At 38.0% G+C, this 21,958-nt stretch overlaps 1 protein-coding gene across 1 annotated transcript in view; it reads right to left on the bottom strand.

Annotated features, from left to right (window-relative positions):
* LOC104238439 (callose synthase 10) overlaps positions 1-21,958 on the bottom strand; it is a 61,465-nt gene that overhangs the window by 38,513 nt on the left and 994 nt on the right. The window contains exons 2-7 of the mRNA XM_009792790.2: positions 17,891-17,988; positions 3,796-3,959; positions 2,780-2,903; positions 2,576-2,686; positions 1,370-1,495; positions 520-609 (exon numbers count right to left, since the gene is read on the bottom strand). Coding sequence (XP_009791092.1) covers positions 520-609; positions 1,370-1,495; positions 2,576-2,686; positions 2,780-2,903; positions 3,796-3,959; positions 17,891-17,988 — 713 coding nt within the window. The remainder of the gene's footprint in view (positions 1-519; positions 610-1,369; positions 1,496-2,575; positions 2,687-2,779; positions 2,904-3,795; positions 3,960-17,890; positions 17,989-21,958) is intronic.

The raw sequence follows: 21,958 nt of genomic DNA, 5'->3' as shown, positions 1-21,958 counted from the left end.
CGCCCTCTTGCTATAACTCAGTCAACTATGGGATATCTAGTCTTGATATAAAACTACTTGAACCACAAAGGTTTTACATGACCTGGAGAGACAGCACTTTAAATATTATCACTTTCATACTATTACCAAATTCACCACCCGAGTAGCCAGCACATCTCCAAAACCTTTCCATGTAACTCTTATTTTGTACATAAATTCTTTTGTTTGCAGCAGGGTTCGAACTTGTGACATGCGCCTAATCAACACATCACCTGTTGTGCTCTAACCACTAGACAATAGTCCTACGGGCAATTTTGTAAATAAACTCTACACTGGCTTTTACCCCTTCAATTAATTAATGACTTATATTTATCAAAAATAATTATTGAAAATCCAAGCACTCATTGATGCAATAACAACAACAACACATAGCCAGTGTCGTCCTACAAGTGGGGTCTGGGGAGGGCAGTGTCATTTATGCAATGACACCAGTAAACCAAACAGATAACTAAATACTGTAATAATCAATTAATAACTCACTGGATCAGGCTCAACAGGTATCCCAAGTCGTGACTGGGCATTTGCAACAATGAGGATGACATTTTCGCGCTGGTTACTTATATTGTCTTTCTGCACATAAGAGCAACCTAGATAAGCAAGAATTGTGACACAATTCAACATAGTAGCAGGTTAGAACGAATTATAGGACATGAGGAAATGCTAGAGCTAAAGGTCAAATTTACATAGGACTAATGACTTTCCTATCCTATTGTTGTTCATTTCCATCTGCAACCTTCATATAGAGGTATACAGAATACAATCCCACGCAGTTCCAGTGAGATTGCTTTGGCAAGAACAGTGTGCCCACAGGAGCAACATCCTAACTCAATAAAACCATGAATTCCTGGCCACTATGGAAATAGAAATCACTGACTCTTCCCATAAGAACATTTTTTATAGCTAAGGAAGTTCTCTTGACGGTCAAAGCTCAGGTGTATCGTTCCACTGATACAAACAGCTTAAAGCTTGACCACTTTCCTGATTAAGGAAATTTTGCAGATTTACAAGGAATAATATGACAGTATTTGATTTTGTTAGAGAACAAAAGTAATGCCGATACACGCCCTACAATGTATCCTGGAAGGCAGGATATATTAGAAATGACCTCCCCCTCTATGCCTTGCGGTAATGATACCTCTGGCATTACGAAAAAAAATTTAACAGCTAACAAGATAAGTTCACTAATCATATAGCAAATACTAAATTTGGTAAACCGAAGCTCACAAATTCTTTTGGAGAAGAAAAGATCCAATAAATTCCAATGTATCTCTCCAGAATTTACATGGAAAAATTAGAAATAAGGCATATCGAAATGTTATTAAGCACCAACCTGAAAGCCAAAGACGTATTCTAGAAGATCAAACATATCCATATCCCGTTGTCCAGGAATCTCAAAATCAGCGGGTAGCTGAGGGAACTGCTCAGTGTACTTCAGTGCTGATATGGCACCCCGAACCTGCACATATTTCCCACTAATATTATTTCTCTCTGATACATTGCATGAATATATATAACGCATATGTATATTAAAGAATAGATGATTCTTCACATGCAGCAAAGCAGATATAATATTAAAGAATAGATGATCCTCCACTGCAGCAAAGAAGTGTAGGCCCCAAAATAAAAGGAAACCTAACACTCATAATCCTCAGGTTCAGAAACTAGTTTAAATTAAGCAGAATCCAGACTGTACAGGCAGGCAACAAGCATTACGTGCAATTTTTCCTTTGCAGTTTCAATGGTGTCAGGCACTCAAGCCCAAATTCTTCTTATGTTAAAATAGGATTTAAGGAACGGAAGAAAACACCGGTATTCACAAAACTCTTGTCAGGAATTTTCACTCAAGAGAGACAGGAAATAAAATAAGGTTATACAAGCAAAACAAATAAGGCCATAATTCAGAACAGGCAATAAATTTAGAGCTAAAGTGAAGTGATAAAAGGAGGAATATTTAGAAGATTGATAAATTTGACAAATAAATATTATTGACAACTACTAAACAAATACATACTACAACATTCTAGTCTGCCTGCAAATATTTGCACGTAATATCTACATCATAATAACCCTTTTCTGATTTGACTCATCATAGAAACTAAACAACAACAAACCCAGTGTAATCTCACAAAGTAGGGTCGGGGGGGGGGAGGCTTACCCCTACCTTGTGAAGGTAGAGAGGTTGTTTCCGATAGACCCCTGCCTCAAGATAAAAGTAAAAAAGCAGACGACTCATAGAAACTAAGAAAGTTCAAAATGAATATATAGGAGTTACCTAGATATATGCTTTATATTATAGTTGAAGCGAGTAAAAGTGGTTAATTTGTTGAGTAAATAGCACATCAAGGTAAAACTATTTTGCATTTTGAATACGATGGAAGACAGTAAGATATTGTTGTCTAAGGTAAAGAATCAAACAAATTGGAACGCAAGGAGTAAAATGATGACATTTTCTAAGTGGTGATAATGATTAAAGCACATAAGGGGGAAATCTTACTGCAGAGTTCTCATAAATAACAGGAAAAATCAACATTCTTACCTCTGGGAAAAAACCAATAGCATTTGTCAATGATGGTGCCTCTAGAGGAACAATATTGTAAGGTGCAAGTTCCCCCGATAAAGTTGCATCAGATTTCTTGATCCTTCTCAACTGAACAAACCATGAGAGAAGAAGTCACAAGTAGGGGAATTAGTCTTAGACTATACTCAGACAGAAATACAAATAAGTGAAAGGCAATATTACCTCCTCTATAATAAGCCTTCCCACACCATCAGGAGCGGCATCTTTGCTCAGAGACTCCATCACTTCAACCACAGCCCTCAAGGTAGCGAATACCTTTCTCATTTCTGAAAATCTAAGTCCCAACCTGAGAAAAGAATAAAAGAACAAAATTAATGGGTGAAACTTTTTCATTAACAAAAAGAGCAAGCAAGGATCAACAGAAGAGTAAGATCAGTGCTCAACTTCTGAGATAATAAAAACAATAAAAATTCAATACTATCGCAATCTTCATCATGAAACAGCTTATACGCCAAAAGTGAATATGCTATCAAAGTGGAAGCACTGCAGCAAATAGAAGATAGCCAGAAAAGACACCTCAAGGGTTAAGCTAAAAGGTCAAGAAGATCAGCCCCACACCCCGAAATATAAAAATTAGGAATTTCAAGTGAATGAACAATTTAGATCTACACACTACAGATGACAGAAACAAAATAAATATTAATCAAGTCAGGCAAACCAAGCCACTTTTACTATGATTCCTCAACACTAACCAACAAGCCCACTGAAAAGACACAAAGGCAAACAATGACAAGTATCTCAGCTTGAATACTACAGAATGTCACACGAAATTGCATACATATCTTCAAGGCTATAAACGACAATTTAAGCGGGCACGAAGATTTAATGACATATTTACTGTTACACTCAGGAAAAATTTAGTAGTGAATACTGTAATGATTAACAACAAATTCCTGATGGCTGATAGAAAATCCCTCACATGATGTGTAATGCTGCAATCAAAAGTTTCAATATCACATATTTCAAGCCTTAAATTCGCATCATTATCATGAAAAGTTAGACAAGATTCTCACAACCCATTTTAATTTAAAAAATAAGATATATTCCATCTGTCAGACAAGCATAACCTTGAGCAATAGATGCAGTAAAGCTATCACTCCTTAGTGCAAGATACACCAAAGGAGAATAGGAATTGCGCTAAGTAACACAAAGAAACAAGAAAAGTAACAGAAACATACTCTCCTAAATTAGCACTAACTGCTCCTGATTCACGCCATTTTTGCTCCTCTCTTTGAATATCATCCACTTTGTGCCGCCTTTTGTATTGCTGATAAAAATCCCATAAGCGTTCAATGTCACGATTACGGTCTATCCTAGCCCCTTCCTTCTTGGCAAGTTTTTGCTGCACATATTGAATTCCCAATCAAACTTCATCACACTCAAAGGGTATGGAATCAAGAAATGCTAGTCAAGCGCTACAGATATAAGATTATGTGGGATTATACTGGCAAAATGGGGATTATCAGAACACGTAATAATAAGGGATTTAATTATTTACAGGTTTTTGATGAACAAAGGACTAGGGAAAGAAACATGTCCTCGCATCGCTTGTATGCTTCATCAGATTGATGGCCGAATTTTAGAACGAAATTAGATTTTCATCACAGGCATCGTCATTACTCACTACCTTAACATACATCAACAACAACAACAACAACGACCCAGTATAATCCCACAAATGGGGTCTGGGGAGGGTAATATGTACGCAGACCTTACCCCTACCCCGAAGGGTAGAGAGGCTGTTTCCAGGAGACCCTCGGCTCAAAAAGCAACAGGAGCCGATATATTAGTACCATAAAATGCATAATAAAATAACAGCAATACAAGAGATATGAAATACAGAATACGAAATACGAAAAAGATGGCTGGTATAATAAAACTAGCAGGTAAAGCCCTGCATCAATAGACGACCAATGACATTCTTAGTCTAACTCCTAACTGGCTAGTCTCACTCTATTGTGCTGTAGAGATATTTACAACTCTCCCCTAACCTACAACCTTAATACTCGACCTCCATAATTCCCTGTCAAGGGCCATGTCCTCAGTAATCCTAAGTCGCGTCATGTCCTGTCTGATCACCTCTCCCCAATACTTCTTAGGTCGTCCTCTACCTCTCCGCGTGCATACATCATGGCCTAATATTTTTTTAGTGAAAGGATAATGCAGCAGTCAAATGTAGCTAGGCATAAGATTAAAATCAGCTGTCCTTATTAAAAAAAAAAGATTATAATCAGCTGCATCTACTGAGAGTCTGAGACTATTGTACAATAACTAAAGCTTAAATCAAGAAAAAACCGGCAATGTCATAAATCTGTAAAAATAGATTTACTTGATAATTGCATTTTTATTATTGATGGATTTTCATTAGTGTATTCAGAATTTACATTATTTCACAGTTTGTGTGGATTTATGTCACTTGTATTTATTCGAGTTTAGTAGAGACTTTTGAGCTTAATCAAATGGTGACTCAAGCACCTGAAGGCAGCTGAAGAGAAATTCCAGCTAAGGTTCAAAAATTTCAGCATCTTGGCTCTAGTATTGGGTGCCTAAGCACGGGCAGGCGACTCTTTTTTTTTTTTTGAAAAGGTAATATGTTTGTATTGAATATTAAAATGGTTACACTAATAGCGTAACCTTCTGATAATTACAATGGGGAAACCAGAAGAGAGGCCTAAGATTCTATAAGACTCACAATTGATCTAAAACATCAAAAATTAACTCACTCTCTTCTAGATATTCCTGTTTACACCAAAAATAAAAGAGCATCAAACAGCTCATCTTCAGTTTTTGTAGGGGCAGGCGACTCTGAGCAACAACTATTTTTATATGGTAATGGTAGAACTCCCCCCCCCCCCATATCCCCTGCCCCGCTCATAAGTGACCTTTTCCCATATTGCTTTCTTGGTGACCTAACCTCAGCCTCAAGCTGGTGTCCTTCCGCCCAAACAATCAGTCCCTTGCCAACCCTGAGCAGCAAACTTCTGACACCTCAGTACCCGGTTGTGAGCACGTGATTTTTGCTTCCACGACAATTACTCCAAAAGAAATCGAAAAATAAAACAAATTGTCTTTGTGTATTTTGAGAATTTGCGTGCCATTTTTTTATAGTTATTTGTAGTTTTTGTCTTTGATTGTTTATTTTTATTAATTAAAAATACAAAAAATATGTTGCGTGTAAATTTAGGATCTTATTCTACTATTAGGAATTAATTAAATCGTATTTGGTTTTTAAATGAATGAAAATCACAAAAATATTATTTTTGGTAATTTTGTCATTTTGTTGTTTAATGGTGTGATTTTGTTTAATTAATGTTTGATCTTGTGTGAGTCAATTAATGTCTTTTGATATGATTGTAGTTTTACAACTTATTCTAGGATTTTTGGTAGATTAGTATTTAGAAAAGGAATTAAAAGAAGAAAAGAAATGAGTTAAAATTGGACAAATCGGAATCGGACCAGGAAGCACCAATGTACCATTAATCTAATGCATTTGTTTAAATAAAGTTGGGAACAAAAGATAATGGTATGGGGGAGGTTTTGTTGGGGAGTGATTAAATAAATGTTGTCCATAATCTTTGAATTAAAAATAGGATAGGACAAGTGTAGTGGGGAACAAAACATACAATAGTGGGCAAAAGGAGGAGGGGGCAGAATATTTTTCTGATTTTAGTTTTTGGAGTGCTCTTAAGAGCTGGAGTGCGGGATCTTTTGGATATGTACAGAGCCACTGATAGGCAGCAAGGAGAGAGGTTAGAACCTAAGGGAGCCTATCTTGGAACTAAAAGAGAGAGCTCATTCCTGGACTTCAATCCTAGGTAGACAATAAACAAAAAACCTCTGTTGCTCCATTGAAGCTGAAAATTTCTGCTTTTCTTCACCTTTTCTGTTTGAGATTAGCATTAACTGTTATTGTTCTATTGAAACTTAGGCTTCTTTCTTTGAGTGTCCGAAAATCAGGAACTACTGTTTCACTTTTGTTTCGGATTCACTTGTTTTCTGCCTGTGATTAGCATTGGTATTTCCGGGTCTCAACTGAGTCTCCCGAGTCTGTTTTGGTGGATATTGGTATTGTTTTCATTGGTTTATTTCTGTTCGTTCACTGGGATTTATGCTGCCTGGTTGATACTGTTGCTGTTGCTGCTGTTATTTGCGGGTTACTGCTGCCATTTGTTGTTGCTGATCTTCTACTTTCTTCTTCTTCTTGTTGTGTTTCAAGATCCAGGTACATATTTCGAATCACCTTGATGTAACTTGAATTGAAGTTTGAAACGGGATTATGCAGCAAATCTGCACATTTGGATGCTATTTGTCGTCTTTAATTCTATAGATGTCAAATGAAGTAGATTTATCTAATATTAGCTCTGTTTTTATATTTTGTATGAATATTGGAAACGTGACTGTATAATTGAAATTGTTTTAGGTGTGTAGATTTTTGTGACAGAAGGTTAAATTATGTAGACAGTTCATAATGTCATCCCGTAGTTGGTAATTTGAAAAATAAGCATGTCAAATGTTGACTCCAATTAGTAAAGTAGGATATTAAGTTAGTAATTTCGCAGAATCAGTAAGTCTGCCGTATTTGAAGTTTGATTCGATGTAGTAAGGCTAAGGTCATTAACTTAATAGGCATGAGTTGATTTTGAACAAGGTTTGTTAGAGTTCCTTTAAATGTAATAGATTTCCAAAGTGTAGATTAAGTTTAACAACCTTCGAATGTTTTGGTAGTCAAGGTTGGTTCATTTTCAAATAGTTTTAAAAAAAATAATTAGTTCCAATGGTTCAATTCGTCTAATAATGTGAAGTCTAAATTAGTTAAAGAATAATTTGTTTGTTTTGACGAATAGCGTTTGTCAATTCCATAATTTATTTATAATTTTATTTTTTTTGGTAATGTTCAATTATAGAATAAGGCACAAAACAATTTTCTTTTGAGCAAATTCGATCGCAATTTTGCGTTAGCATCTTTGTAATCTAATAATTGATAAGAGACCCGAACTTGCCAAGCATGTGATTTAATTAGCACATATTTTCTTCTTTCATTTTTGAGACGAACGAAAAATAGAAAATGTAGTCATTCTAAGATTATCCTTTTAAAATAATGAGACGAGCCTCGCAAAAATAAAAATGCAAATTGCGGGACCCTCAATAATTGGTCATAATAAATACTTAGAATTTGGGATGGGCCGTTTAGCGAATTTCACTGTCTTCCTCAAAGATAATAACGCGTTAGACTTTTTAGGCGCGATTTTAATTAATTTACATCCTGGATGCAGCAATCAAATGGACGGCTGAGTGTCAAGAGGCTTTTGACAAGATCAAAGAATATCTTTCAAATCCTCCAGTTTTGGTCCCGCCAGAGCCAGAGAGACCCCTGTTCTTGTATCTGACGGTCTTGGAGAATTCTTTCGGTTGTGTCCTTGGACAACATGACATAACTGGAAAGAGAGAGCAGGCGACCTATTACTTAAGCAAGAAGTTCACCGGTTATGAGGTCAAATACACTTTGTTGGAAAGAACGTGTTGTGCTTTGACATGGGTCGCTCAGAAATTGAGACATTATCTCCAAGCTCATACTACTTACCTCATAACCAGGTTGGATCCTTTGAAGTACATATTCCAGAAATCGATGCCTACTGGGAGATTAGCAAAATGGCAAATCTTGCTTACTGAATTCGACATAGTCTATGTCACTCGCACAGCGATGAAAGCCCAGGCATTGGCGGATCACTTGGCTGAGAACCCAGTTGATGATGAGTACCAACCATTGAGTACTTATTTTCCAGATGAAGAGATAAACACCATAGGAGTAGTCTCGGAAGACGCTCATGCTTGGAAAATGTTCTTTGATGGGGCTGTAAACGCCAAAGGTGTAGGAATTGGGGCAATCTTGATCTCACCCACTGGTCAACACTATCCGGCTACAGCTAGGCTTCGTTTCTTTTGCACGAACAATACAGCTGAATATGAAGCCTGCATCATGGGCATGAATATGGCTATCGATCAAGATGTTGAAGATTTGTTGATTATGGGGGATTCTGATCTGATTATCCGGCAAGTCCAGGGTGAATGGGAAACTCGAGATGTCAAGCTTATTCCTTACCGGCAGCACGTGGAGGATCTCGGCAAGCGATTCAAATCAATAGAGTTCAGGTATATCCCACGGTGTCACAATGAACTAGCCGATGCACTTGTCACCTTAGCTTCAATGTTACTGTAATGTAATCGAGGTAGGACCAAGTACCCAGCCATGGTACCATGATGTTAAGAGGTTCTTGAAGACACATACCCCGAACATGCTACCGGAGATCAAAAGAGAACTATTAGGCGGCATGCGAGTGGATTCTTTTTGAGCGGTGAGGTATTGTATAAAAGAACCCCGGATCTCAACTTATTAAGATGTGTTGACACCGAAGAAGCAGGAAAAATAATGCATGAAGTACACGCAGGAGTGTGTGGACCTCATATGAACGGGTATGTTCTGGCGAAGAAAATCCTTCGAGCTCGGTATTATTGGATAACCATGGAGAAAGACTGTTTCAGTTTCGTCCGGAAATGTCATCAGTGCCAGGTACATGGAGATCTGATTCATGCACCTCCAACAGAGCTACATCCTATGTCGGCACCGTGGCCTTTTGTCGCCTGGGGTATGGACGTCATTGGTCCGATTGAGCCGAAAGCCTCAAATGGGCACAGATTCATATTGGTCGCTATTGATTACTTCACAAAATGGGTCGAAGCTGTCACTCTCAAATTGGTCACTAAAAAAGCCGTGGTGGATTTTGTACATTCAAATCTTATCTGTCGTTTCGATATTCCTGCAACTATCATCACAGATAATGCGGCAAACCTGAATAGTCATTTGATGGAGGATGTATGCGAACAGTTCAAAATAACGCATGGGAACTCCACTCCTTATCGGCCCAAGGCCAATGGCGCTGTTGAAGCAGCAAACAAAAACATCAAGAAGATTTTGAGGAAGACAATCCAGAGTTCTAGACAATGGCATGAACAGTTACCTTTTGCTTTGCTGGGATATCGCACTACAGTACGCACATCAGTAGGGGCAACCCCATACTTGTTGGTTTATGGGACCGAGGCTGTGATACCGGCAGAGGTAGAAATTCCTTCGCTCCGAACCATTGTTGAAGCAGAAATTGAAGATAGCGAGTGGGTTAAGACTCGATTGGAGCAGTTGGCCTTGATTGACGAAAAACGAATGGTTGTGGTTTGTCACGGACAGTTGTACCAACAAAGAATGGCCCGTGCTTACAACAAGAAAGTGCGACCCAGGAATTTTGAAGTAGGTCAACTGGTATTAAGGCGCATTCTTCCACATCACCAGGAAGCGAAAGGAAAATTTGCTCCTAATTGGAATGGTCCGTACATCATCAGGAAGATATTGCCAAGAGGAGCGTTATATCTGGGTGATATTGAAGGAAATGATCCTGAAACAGCTGTGAATGCGGATGCGGTCAAAAGGTACTATGTTTGAGTTTACTTCGGTGATGTCTTGGCACATTTGAGATGATGAAGGCTTTTATTCCCGCTACCCAAACACTATCAACTTTTTCTACAAACCTTTTGAGTCGTTTACATTTCTTTGGCTACCCTCTCTGGAATCCAAAAGCACTGTTGAAAAAAAAATGGTTTGACCTGAACTACGTCTGACTTGATTCCGAAAGGATACGTAGGCAGCCTCTCTCTGGGGTTCAGTCACACTAAAATAAAAATCAAAATTCCCTCAAAAATGAAACTGGGGCAGATGTGGTAATGGTCCCGCGGTAACCCCGTTTTGAATGGTTCCAAAGTTGTAAGTCAATCCAAGTCATTTTTTTATGAGAGAATTAAAATGAGAGAGTCTTATTGGTGAAAACCCACACGGGCACCATAAGGCGAGGGTGAGTAGAGAAACTGGAAATGAGAGAGCTTGTTTAGTGAAAACTCGTAAAGAGTGCTACCAGGCGACGGTGAGAAGAGAAATGAGAGAGGTCGACTAGCGAAAACCCGCAAAGGGCGCTGTCGGCCGAAAAGATGATTTCACCACAAAAAGTTCTGGCAAGGTTCCCTGATTGGGAAACATAGATCCGTTTTGGTTCACGAGGAAATGCAAGTTCGTGAGGTTCGGGCATCCAGTCCAAAAGGCATGTCATGTCAGTTTAAAGCCAGCATGCACCTCAGATAAGTCCTTTTCCCCGAAAGGGACGCTTCTCTTTTAAATTCGTTTCTCCGCTCTTTGTTTACCTTTCCTTAAATCCCTTTCGGTTTAACCCTAAATTCCAAATGTGTTAGAAAGAAAAGGTGGCAGAACCGGTTTCACAGAGCTCTGTTTAGCAAAAAGTGAAGAAAATACCAAGCCTCAGTGGTGCGTCAGTCCAATCCCGACTGATCATGATGTTGATTACCTCCAAAGTAAAGGCATTAAAAAAAAATCCCAATGAGATCTGCCCCAGTAAAAATCCCCAAGCAGAATGAGATGGAAGAACCAAAGCCTTACACAGGCGAATCATCATGAAATCCTGAAATCCGAGTCTTATCAATTTGAAAGGGGGTCGCCCTTGAATTCAATCAATGGCGAAGTTTCTCAACAGAAATGAGGCCGAGACCAAGCAATTGGAATGATCAACGCCACCGAACCAACCACCGTTTTCAAACTGACAATTGTTCTTTGTTTGGAGAATTGAAACAGGTGCAATCCAAAGCAACCGTGCAAGAAGCAGGTGCAACCAAAAGGGAAAAGAAATGCACAAGTGCAAGAAACAGCTTTGCGGCAAGGAATCAACCCAAAAGGGAAGTTTTTCCAATATCTTTCCTGCATTTTTACTGAACAAAAATAATTATAAAAAAAAAACACCAAAAAACAAAAAAGAAATAAGAAGAAAATTCCAAAAGAGGGGTTAGTTTAGAATCCCCAGTATCAACCTATTTTTCGCCAACATTAGGGCTCCAATCCCTAAGTTGAGATTTTAGACATAGGGCCTCCATTCCCTAGTCGCCTTTATCAATATTAGGGCTTCAATCCCTAAGTTGAGATTTTAGACATAGGGCCTCCATTCCCTAGTCGCTTTTTGCCAACATTAGGGTTCCAATCCCTGAGTTGAGATTTTAGACATAGGGTCTCCATTCCCTAGTCGCCTTTTGCCAACATTAGGGCTCCAATCCCTGAGTTGAGCAATTTTTCTTTAGCCGACATTAGGGCTCCAATCCCTAAGTTGAGCGATTTTCTTTTAGCCGACATTAGGGCTCAAATCCCTGAGTTGAGCGATTTTCTTTAGCCGACATTAGGGCTCCAATCCCTGAGTTGAGCGATTTTCTTTTAGCCGACATTAGGGCTCCAATCCCTGAGTTGAGCGATTTTCTTTTAGCCGGCATTAGGGCTCCAATCCCTAAGTTGAGCGATTTTCTTTTAGCCGACATTAGGGCTCCAATCCCTGAGTTGAGCGATTTTCTTTTAGCCGACATTAGTGCTCCAATCCCTGAGTTGAGCGATTTTCCTTTAGCCGACATTAGGGCTCCAATCCCTGAGTTGAGCGATTTTCTTTTAGCCGACATTAGGGCTCCAATCCCTGAGTTGAGCGATTTTCCTTTAGCCGACATTAGGGCTTCAATCCCTGAGTTGAGCAATTTTCTTTTAGCCGACATTAGGGTTCCAATCCCTGAGTTGAGCGATTTTCCTTTAGCCGACATTAGGACTCCAATCCCTGAGTTGAGCAAGTTTCCTTTAGCCGACATTAAGGCTCCAATCCCTGAGTTGAGCAATTTAGTTGGGCAATGAATCGACTGATATAGTTTAACTTGCCCAATAGACTCATCACGTCTTTCTTCGTTCTTGGAGGAGGTAGATCTCGGATAGACTTTATCTTTGTTGGATCTAACTCGATACCTCTCTTGCTTACTATGAAACCCAGAAGCTTGCCCGATGGGACTCCGAAGGCGCACTTAGCCGGATTCAGCTTCAGGTCGTACTTTCTCAACCTCTCAAAAAATTTCCTCAAGTCTCGAACATGATCGTCCTGAGTCCTGGACTTGACTATTACGTCGTCTACATACACCTCTATCTCTTGATGCATCATATCATGAAAAATGGCAGTCATGGCTCTCATGTAAGTTGCCCCGGCATTCTTTAAATCGAACGGCATAACCCGATAACAGTAAGTACCCCAAGGTGTAGTGAAAGCGGTTTTCTCGGCATATTCTTCATCCATCAACACCTGATGATATCCAGCGTAACAATCTACGAAAGACTGTGTCTCATGTTTGGCACAGTTATCAACAAGGATGTGGATGTTGGGCACCGGGAAATTGTCTTTGGGACTTGCCCTATTCAAATCTCGATAATCCATACACACCCGAGTCTTCCCATCTTTCTTCGGTACCGGAACTACATTAGCCAACCACGTAGTATACTGGACTACCCGAATTACTCATGTTTTCAACTGCTTTGTGATTTCTTATTTGATCTTATCACTGATATCAGTCTTGAACTTCCTCTGCTTCTGTTGAACTGGAGGACAATCAGGGTAAATTGGCAATTTATGCACCACTAGATCAACACCTAATCTTGGCATGTCATCGTATGACCAAGCAAACACATCTTTAAATTCAAAGAGGAGTTGAATTATTGCATCTCGCGTTTTCTCATCTGTGTGAATGCTTATTTTGGTTTCTCGGATTTCTTCAAGAGTTCCCAAGTTAACCGGTTCGGTGTCGTTCAAATTCGGCTTAGGTTTATTCTCAAAGTGTTCCAGTTCTTGATTCATTTCCCTAAAAGCCTCTTCTTCGTCATATTCCGGTTCTTGGTTCATTATTTCACAATTAAACAACTCGTTTGGATCTGGGCGTGAAGTCCGCAAGCATGTCATATTATTTAAAGCCGCATTATTATAACTGGAAGGAAAAGACAAAAGAAAAATAGCAAAAATCAGAAAGAATAAAGGAAAAATGATGAAATACTGATTTTATTCCTTGGAATTGGGAAGATAACAGGGTTTATAATTCAGGAAGTTAAAACAGGAAACTAAAGAAAAACATCTGAGTTACACCCTGGGATAACTCGTGATGCAGGAAAGGTGGCAGGACAGGTCTACCCGGACTCCTGCCTAACTGGGAACGGTGTGGCCTCCCAATTTTGAAGCTTAGCATTTGGCCCCATGTATAGCACCTCAGCGGTGCTTGTGCCTTCTCCCTAGTAGTGATGACATCCCATGTCTTGAAGCAAGAGAAAGGAGTGAGCACACAGTTTATCAGGTTTTTGAAGTTGTGCTGGCGGAACAGTATAAAGAAGGGAGCCCTTGTCCCCAACCTTTCTGGTCCAACGCTTCAATCATGGTTGCTAAAGAAATGATCCGACAGGGATTCAAACCGGGAAAAGGGCTTGGAAAATCGCTGCAAGGAATAACTGAACCTATCACCTTGCCTTCCACTAAGAAACTCTTTGGGATAGGCTTCCAACCTACTCCAAAAGATGAAGATTGGGCAAAGAAGAGAAAAAATGAGGGATGGAAGTTGCCTCGACCATTGCCACATTTGTACGAAACTTTCGTCAGACCAAAGTACATTGAAGAAGAAGATCACGAGGCCTTTACGGCCGAAGAGATTGAAGAAATATGTGGGGCAATGAGAGAAATGCTTTATGAAACTCACATGGTTCAGCTGGGAGAAGGCACAAGCACCGCTGAGGTGCTATACATGGGGCCAAATGCTAAGCTTCAAAATTGGGAGGCCACGCCGTTCCCAGTTAGGCAGGAGTCCGGGTAGACCTGTCATGCCACCTTTCCTGCATCACGAGTTATCCCAGGGTGTAACTCGGATGTTTTTCTTTAGTTTCCTGTTTTAACTTCCTGAATTATAAACCCTGTTATATTCCCAATTCCAAGGAATAAAATCAGTATTTCATCATTTTTCCTTTATTCTTTCTGATTTTTGCTATTTTTCTTTTGTCTTTTCCTTCCAGTTATAATAATGCGGCTTTAAATAATATGACATGCTTGCGGACTTCACGCCCAGATCCAAACGAGTTGTTTAATTGTGAAATAATGAACCAAGAACCGGAATATGACGAAGAAGAGGCTTTTAGGGAAATGAATCGAGAACTGGAACACTTTGAGAATAAACCTAAGCCGAATTTGAATGACACCGAACCGGTTAACTTGGGAACTCTTGAAGAAATCCGAGAAACCAAAATAAGCATTCACACAGATGAGAAAACGCGAGATGCAATAATTCAACTCCTCTTTGAATTTAAAGATGTGTTTGCTTGGTCATACGATGACATGCCAAGATTAGGTGTTGATCTAGTGGTGCATAAATTGCCAATTTACCCTGATTGTCCTCCAGTTCAACAGAAGCAGAGGAAGTTCAAGACTGATATCAGTGATAAGATCAAATAAGAAATCACAAAGCAGTTGAAAACAGGAGTAATTCGGGTAGTCCAGTATACTACGTGGTTGGCTAATGTAGTTCCGGTACCGAAGAAAGATGGGAAGACTCGGGTGTGTATGGATTATCGAGATTTGAATAGGGCAAGTCCCAAAGACAATTTCCCGTTGCCCAACATCCACATCCTTGTTGATAACTGTGCCAAACATGAGACACAGTCTTTCGTAGATTGTTACGCTGGATATCATCAGGTGTTGATGGATGAAGAATATGCCGAGAAAACCGCTTTCACTACACCTTGGGGTACTTACTGTTATCGGGTTATGCCGTTCGGTTTAAAGAATGTCGGGGCAACTTACATGAGAACCATGACTGCCATTTTTCATGATATGATGCATCAAGAGATAGAGGTGTATGTAGACGACGTAATAGTCAAGTCCAGGACTCAGGACGATCATGTTCGAGACTTGAGGAAATTTTTTGAGAGGTTGAGAAAGTACGACCTGAAGCTGAATCCGGCTAAGTGCGCCTTCGGAGTCCCATCGGGCAAGCTTCTGGGTTTCATAGTAAGCAGGAGAGGTATCAAGTTAGATCCAACAAAGATAAAGTCTATCCGAGATCTACCTCCTCCAAGAACGAAGAAAGACGTGATGAGTCTATTGGGCAGGTTAAACTATATCAGTCGATTCATTGCCCAACTGACTAGCACATGTGAGCCCATATTCAAGTTATTGAGGAAGGATGCAACAATCAAATGGACGGCTGAGTGTCAAGAGGCTTTTGACAAGATCAAAGAATATCTTTCAAATCCTCCAGTTTTGGTCCCGCCAGAGCCAGAGAGACCCCTGTTCTTATATCTGACGGTCTTGGAGAATTCTTTCGGTTGTGTCCTTGGACAACATGACATAATTGGAAAGAGAGAGCAGGCGATCTATTACTCCGGTCAATGGAACCTTTAAATTAAATCTAGGGAGAAATCTTAAGGGTTGTCGCTTTTAAGGAAAATTCGATGGACAAGCATGTTTTGAACGAAAAGGGGCTTGGGTAGCTATCTGTAGGAGATGTATCATTCACCACTCTCTTCTTCTTTCTTTTTGCCTTCACCATTTTCTTATTTCTTTATTATCTTCAAGTTCAAAATGTTTGTAATGATTTCCTTTGTTCCTTGAAAATAAAAAGATCATTTATTGATGATGTACTTACTTTTTCATGTTGGTCTGTAATTTGGATTCTTAAATACTTTTTCTCACTTAGTATCACTGGAAATTGGATTATTTGTTCAATTTTGTTTTTTAATAATTCTAATTGCTCGGCCACCAATTAGATTGATTGGTAATTTAAAGGTTCTTGATTCACGCCTTGAATTGAATAGTTTATTTTGAATACTATTTGCTTGAGATGATTGATTTGATTTGTTTGCAGAATGGATACTTGCAAACCACAAGCATTCAAATCAGAGTTGGTTAATAGAGCATCTTACTTATAAGTTACGATCCATGGGAATAAAGGGTATTGGTTTATTAAATTAGGTTCATTTGGCATAGGATAAGCATTTGAATAATTGTTAATTCTACAACCCCGCATGCCATAAACATATAGGAAGGCAATATATTCCAAAATGATATATCAAGAAACATGTGACCCTAGCTTCATTTAAGTGTGCATCCAGACTTTTTAAGTTTATCGCTTCATTATTTTCATAGAATTAGGTTGCCCCAACATTTGTACTTACTAGATATTTGGTATCAAATCTTTGTGAGAACGATCTTGCATTCATCTATATACTACTAGTGAAGCAAGCGCATGTTTCATAAATCCAAACAAGTGACAACATAGAGGCGACAAAGTGAAGTTATAAATTCACCACATAATTGCAACTAGAACCCAAAAGTAAAAGCACGCATCTTAAAAATCCAAACCCTTTGATCCCAAGCCTTATTGGTATACCAACTAGTAACTAACTAACATTTGTTGGGCTTCTCTCGTTGGGAGTCTGCATCCAACTTTTTAATTACTCCCACTTTCCCAATTTATGTAATGCACTTTCCTTTTCAGTCTATTCCAAAAAAGAATGATACCATTTTAAAAAAAAATTAACTTTAAACTTTTACCCTATAATGAGATATTTTATAGGTGCACAAATATCTATGGCTTGTTTTAGACCGCAAGTTTCAAAAGTTTTTTCTTTCTTAAACTTTGAGCCCAGAAAAAGTGCATCACATAAAATAGGAGGGAGGGAAAAATAAATTCATCCAACCAAAGGCTGGTAGATAGTCAGGTGAATCTTTCGGAAACGGACAGTGTAAATGTGAGAACTACTGTTAATCATGGTGAACCTTAATTGACCGATCTAATAAACGGAGTGATTCTCAGGCAGATTTCACTTTCTTTTCACATCTTGTTGCAGGCGTGCCACCCGCTCCCATTGAGAACCAAGTTTTCAAAGGAGATACTAGAATTTGGTATTGGTATCTAGTTAGTGATCAAGGCTGAGAGTTTCTTTGATCTCACTTTTTTTATCACGTAAAGTAATATATTTTTCCCTTCTCAAAAAAAATTACTGTAATATTTTTTTGATAATAATGGGAAAGCTCTCATGTAAAAGAGATATACGAAAAAGAAGAAAATCTGCAAAAGGTTCCTTTTTTTCTTGAATCTATCCAAAAAAAGTATCTGAAAATCATATACAGTTGATTATTTCTTAGATTTTGGTAAATTGTACAGTAAAATTTTAACACAATCACTACCACATCGCCAAAATGATCAAATGAGCATATATCTATCGCCATGAACAAGAAATCAATATGTCAGAATAACTTTCTTCAACTATGCGGCATTTTAGCCAATCATCTTAAGATTAAGATGGTCCATTATTAGCAGGTTTAACTTGAGAAATACCTTAATAACCGACATTAATCCAGTTTTAAACTGAAGAACGCCTCGACCATCGCTGTTGGGATCCAAACTTTGTGCCATTGAATATGCCTGCTCACATACTTCAGCAAAACAACCAATCTCAGACATAGATCACATCCAGAACCAAAAGAACTTTAAAAATCGCCATTAGAAGCTCACATGAATTATCACAAAAACTTATGCTCACCTAACCAAATAACAAATCTTGTGCATAAGTGTGTAACAGCAACAAGGAATGCATAAACCACAGCAATCATCCTGTTATATCTTATATTAAAGAATCAAACTACAAATTCAACATAGAATTTCTATTTTAACTTGATGACTGTAAAAATCACTCCCCGTGTTGATCTCAGCATGAGATCTTTAATTTGTAGAGATGTTTTAAGTTAAGTTTTGAGAAAGCAGAACAAGAAGGAACATAGGTCCTTGTGCAAAAAGAAGGAAAAAAGTAGGAGGTTTTGTCTCACTAACTGTGATAACTTAGAAATTTTTTACTACTACGATATACTAATTGCAGTAATAGGGAAAATATTTAGACTACAGTCAAAATATAGAAATGTTCTTAAGTTTATTCAAGAACAAATTTAAGATCTTGAAATTGGGAGAATTCTCTACGTTATAATTAGTATCTGTTGAAAGCACATCAAACCTGTTAGAGCATCTCACAAAAAGGACACACAAACAACTAAAGACAGTGAAGGTAAAGACTGGATCTCGGGATTTTCTCGCATTGTCCCTCAAGTTAAACACATCACACTTGATCCTGTAAACATTTTCACGTCATACCATTCATATATCAATCAGTTGACTACGCCTGAATCCAACCGGGGGTCCTGGGTTACCTATATGATTCATTTGTATCTAAATTTTTCAATTAAGATCAATCTCAATCTAAAACTAATTGCAATTTGGACATGCATAATATTTGCAAATATTGAAAAATTATTTGCAAATCAATGGTTGGACATCATTTTTGCTAGGTATTTCAACTAGTACTTGAAATAATATATTTTTGAAGAAATAGGTTTAAGGCTACATTTCTATGAAATTTTAACCGGTGAACATTTTCTATTTTGAAAAAAAAAATCCTAACTTTATAATTCACAATACAACCGAACTTTACTAAAACTTTATTACCTAACCAACCTCCACTATCGATTATTTATTTGTCTAAACTCCTCAAATCTTCAGTAGAATGTTTGATACATACAAACATGTCCATGGTTAAGGGCTACGTTGCTCGGAATCTCCAAAAATTATCATCCGCTGAGTGTCGGATCCTCCAAAAGTAGTGTATTTTTGAGGATCAGACACGGATGCAGCAGAATTTTGGATAGTTCGCACAACATAGGTTAAGGGTTAGCTCGCTGGGTGCATAGCCCGTTGGCGCTGATCATGATTCCTAGTTTGGGTTGCGACAGGCCTATATCTCATCATTATATTCACTAGGCAGAGCATACAGCTCAAGCAACAATTTCAACTGCTCCGACCAGCTAAACTTTTGAACGCCATAAACCAAGAAATGCTAGCAAATGATAAGTTATTATACCTCAATCTTTTAACCAAAGCGCTAACTTCCCACCCTTGACATTTAAACAATCAGAGCAAGAGTTGTCAAAGGCTCATTTGAGGTGCGCTTAAACCTTGAAGCTCAAAATAGCTCGGGGTATTGGCTCCCCCTCACTTAGGTTGTGCTTTAGTGTAGGCAAGGCATTAAGGTGCGCCTCATTGCCTATAAGTTCTATCTTGAATAAAGCGGTACAAAACAATAAATATGATCGGCAAAAAGATATATTACTTGTTGAGGAAATCTTTATGAATGAAATTGTCCTTTTTTTCTTGAATTACATATATATCTTTATAACTAAAGCTCACATTTTAATTGTGCTTTGTGCTTAAAGCCCCAATAGACTTGGACCGCTTTTTAATGCTTTTTGCCTTTGACAACAATGATCAGAGCATAAAAAATAATAGCCTATTAGGTGGTTTGGTTTTGATACAAGTTATGTAGTATAGTACCGAAGGGATTGTAATGTGGAGATTAATAATAGAGAGAGTATTTCTTGTTAAACGATTAGTTTGATATGTCATCAATTAGTACACAATGTATAATATAAAGTATTTGTTTATTTTTTTAAGGAAAATAATTTTTTCTTACTATTATGAGGGTTAGTTTGGTCATTTTAGCACTTTTAACCCATGTATTACTAATATCCGCATTTTTTTCCACATTCTACTCCACATAAAATAAAAAATAGATTCTCGCATAACTTATGCATAAATTCTTTAAGAGGAAAGCAAGAAAAAAACAACCAAACATTGTATTAGTTAATTTTGAATTTTATGTGGAGATTAGTTCTCCTTTAATCCATCCAAACATTGTATAAACTAATGTTAGTTTCTATAAGGAAATTATATTTTCTATAATATGTTTGTGTGATAAGGGATGATAATCCGGGGTAAAATAAGGGATTATTTTATCTTGCGTTTGTTAGATTATTCCGAGATTAGTTATACCATAATTATGGTATTATTTTTATACCATTCTTCAATGCGAGATAATAATCTCATGATCACTAATCTCGGATAAAACTCCAAAATTACCGAGATGCCTTTCTCCAAGGCTCTTCACCTAAAGTCCTAAAAAGTCCGAGGTAAAAATGAAAATAAAAACTTATCCCAACTTATCTAGTGTAAAACCAACTACACGTTTTATATTATACCCTGTATATCCTATTTTTAGTCCAATAAACCAAAGAACTACCAACAAAAGTATATCCACCGAGTAACTCCATCATTATTTAATCCTCGTATTATAATCCTGTCATGATAGTTCCGGTATAACTTGTTCACCAACCAAACAATCCCTAAGAGTTACTCCATCCGTCTCACTTTATGAGGCGGTGTTTGACTCGACACGGAGTTTAAGAAAAAAGGGAAGAAAGAAAAACCAACTTTTGAAACTTGTGATCTAAAACAAATTAGATATTTGTGCGGCCGTAAATCAATTCGTTAGAGGTAAAGTACCAATTCTAAAGATAAATTATTTCTAAATAAGGAAAGTTGACATTCTTTTTGGGGATTGAGTAAAAAGGAAAGAGTGCTATATAAATTGAGAAGGAGGAAGTAATAAAGAACAACATAAACTATCAATGATGCAGAACTACATCTATATGCATCAAACTAAAGAGATGACATTTCACCTAGTTCAAAAAAAACAATACAAACAACCAAAAAAGTAAAGAACTCGTTGTGTCTAGGCGTTGTGTCTAGGCAGGGAAACGCACAATCAAAGTCTTTTTCTCTTGTTAATTGGAAAACTGTCATTATGGGGGGAAAATGCGGAGGTCTTGGCATAAAGAACCTCAAAGGTCATAATTAAAATCTTTTGATGAAATGGCATTGGGGGGTCAATAAGGAGGTAAATGCTCTTTGGAGGAGACTTTTATTTGATAAGTTCACTATGGATGGTCCCTGCACATCAAGGTCTCAAATGCTTCTCATGGTTTTGGAGTTTGGAAACACAAACTATCGTTCTGGAGCATGTTTGAATCAAATGTTGGTTTCTCAGTTGGTGGTGGTAGAAAGATTAGATTCTGGGAAGATGCATGGATTGGACATTCACCTCTGAAAGATATTTTTCAAGACATTCACAGCATTTTCTCACTTCATAATGCCCCTATAGCTGATTTTTCTGATGCTCAAGGATGGAATTTGTTTCTAAGAAGGAATTTAAATGATTGGGAAATTGCAAGATTTTTTTCTCTATTACAGTCCCTAATCATCGCTGTTAAATCTTGCTGTCATTGACCTCTTCCAACACTAATATTTGGCCTTGGAGGAAAATTTGGCACAACAAAGCACCATAAAAGGTTTCTTGTTTTCTTGGCTTGTGGCAAAGGAAACATGCCTCACTCAATCAAATCTTCAGAGAAGAGGAATGCCATTATGCAGCAGGTCCCTCCGTGAAGAGATCCCTGAAGATACTCGTCATCTTTACTACACTGGAAAATAACTTATTAGATTTGGAGCTTGTTTTTTGCTATT

The sequence above is a fragment of the Nicotiana sylvestris genome, chromosome 3 (genome assembly GCF_000393655.2).
Source record: "Nicotiana sylvestris chromosome 3, ASM39365v2, whole genome shotgun sequence".
Lineage (NCBI taxonomy): Eukaryota > Viridiplantae > Streptophyta > Magnoliopsida > Solanales > Solanaceae > Nicotiana > Nicotiana sylvestris.
The sequence above is the reverse complement of the archived record's forward strand: the minus strand, read 5'-3'. Positions and strand labels throughout refer to the sequence as shown.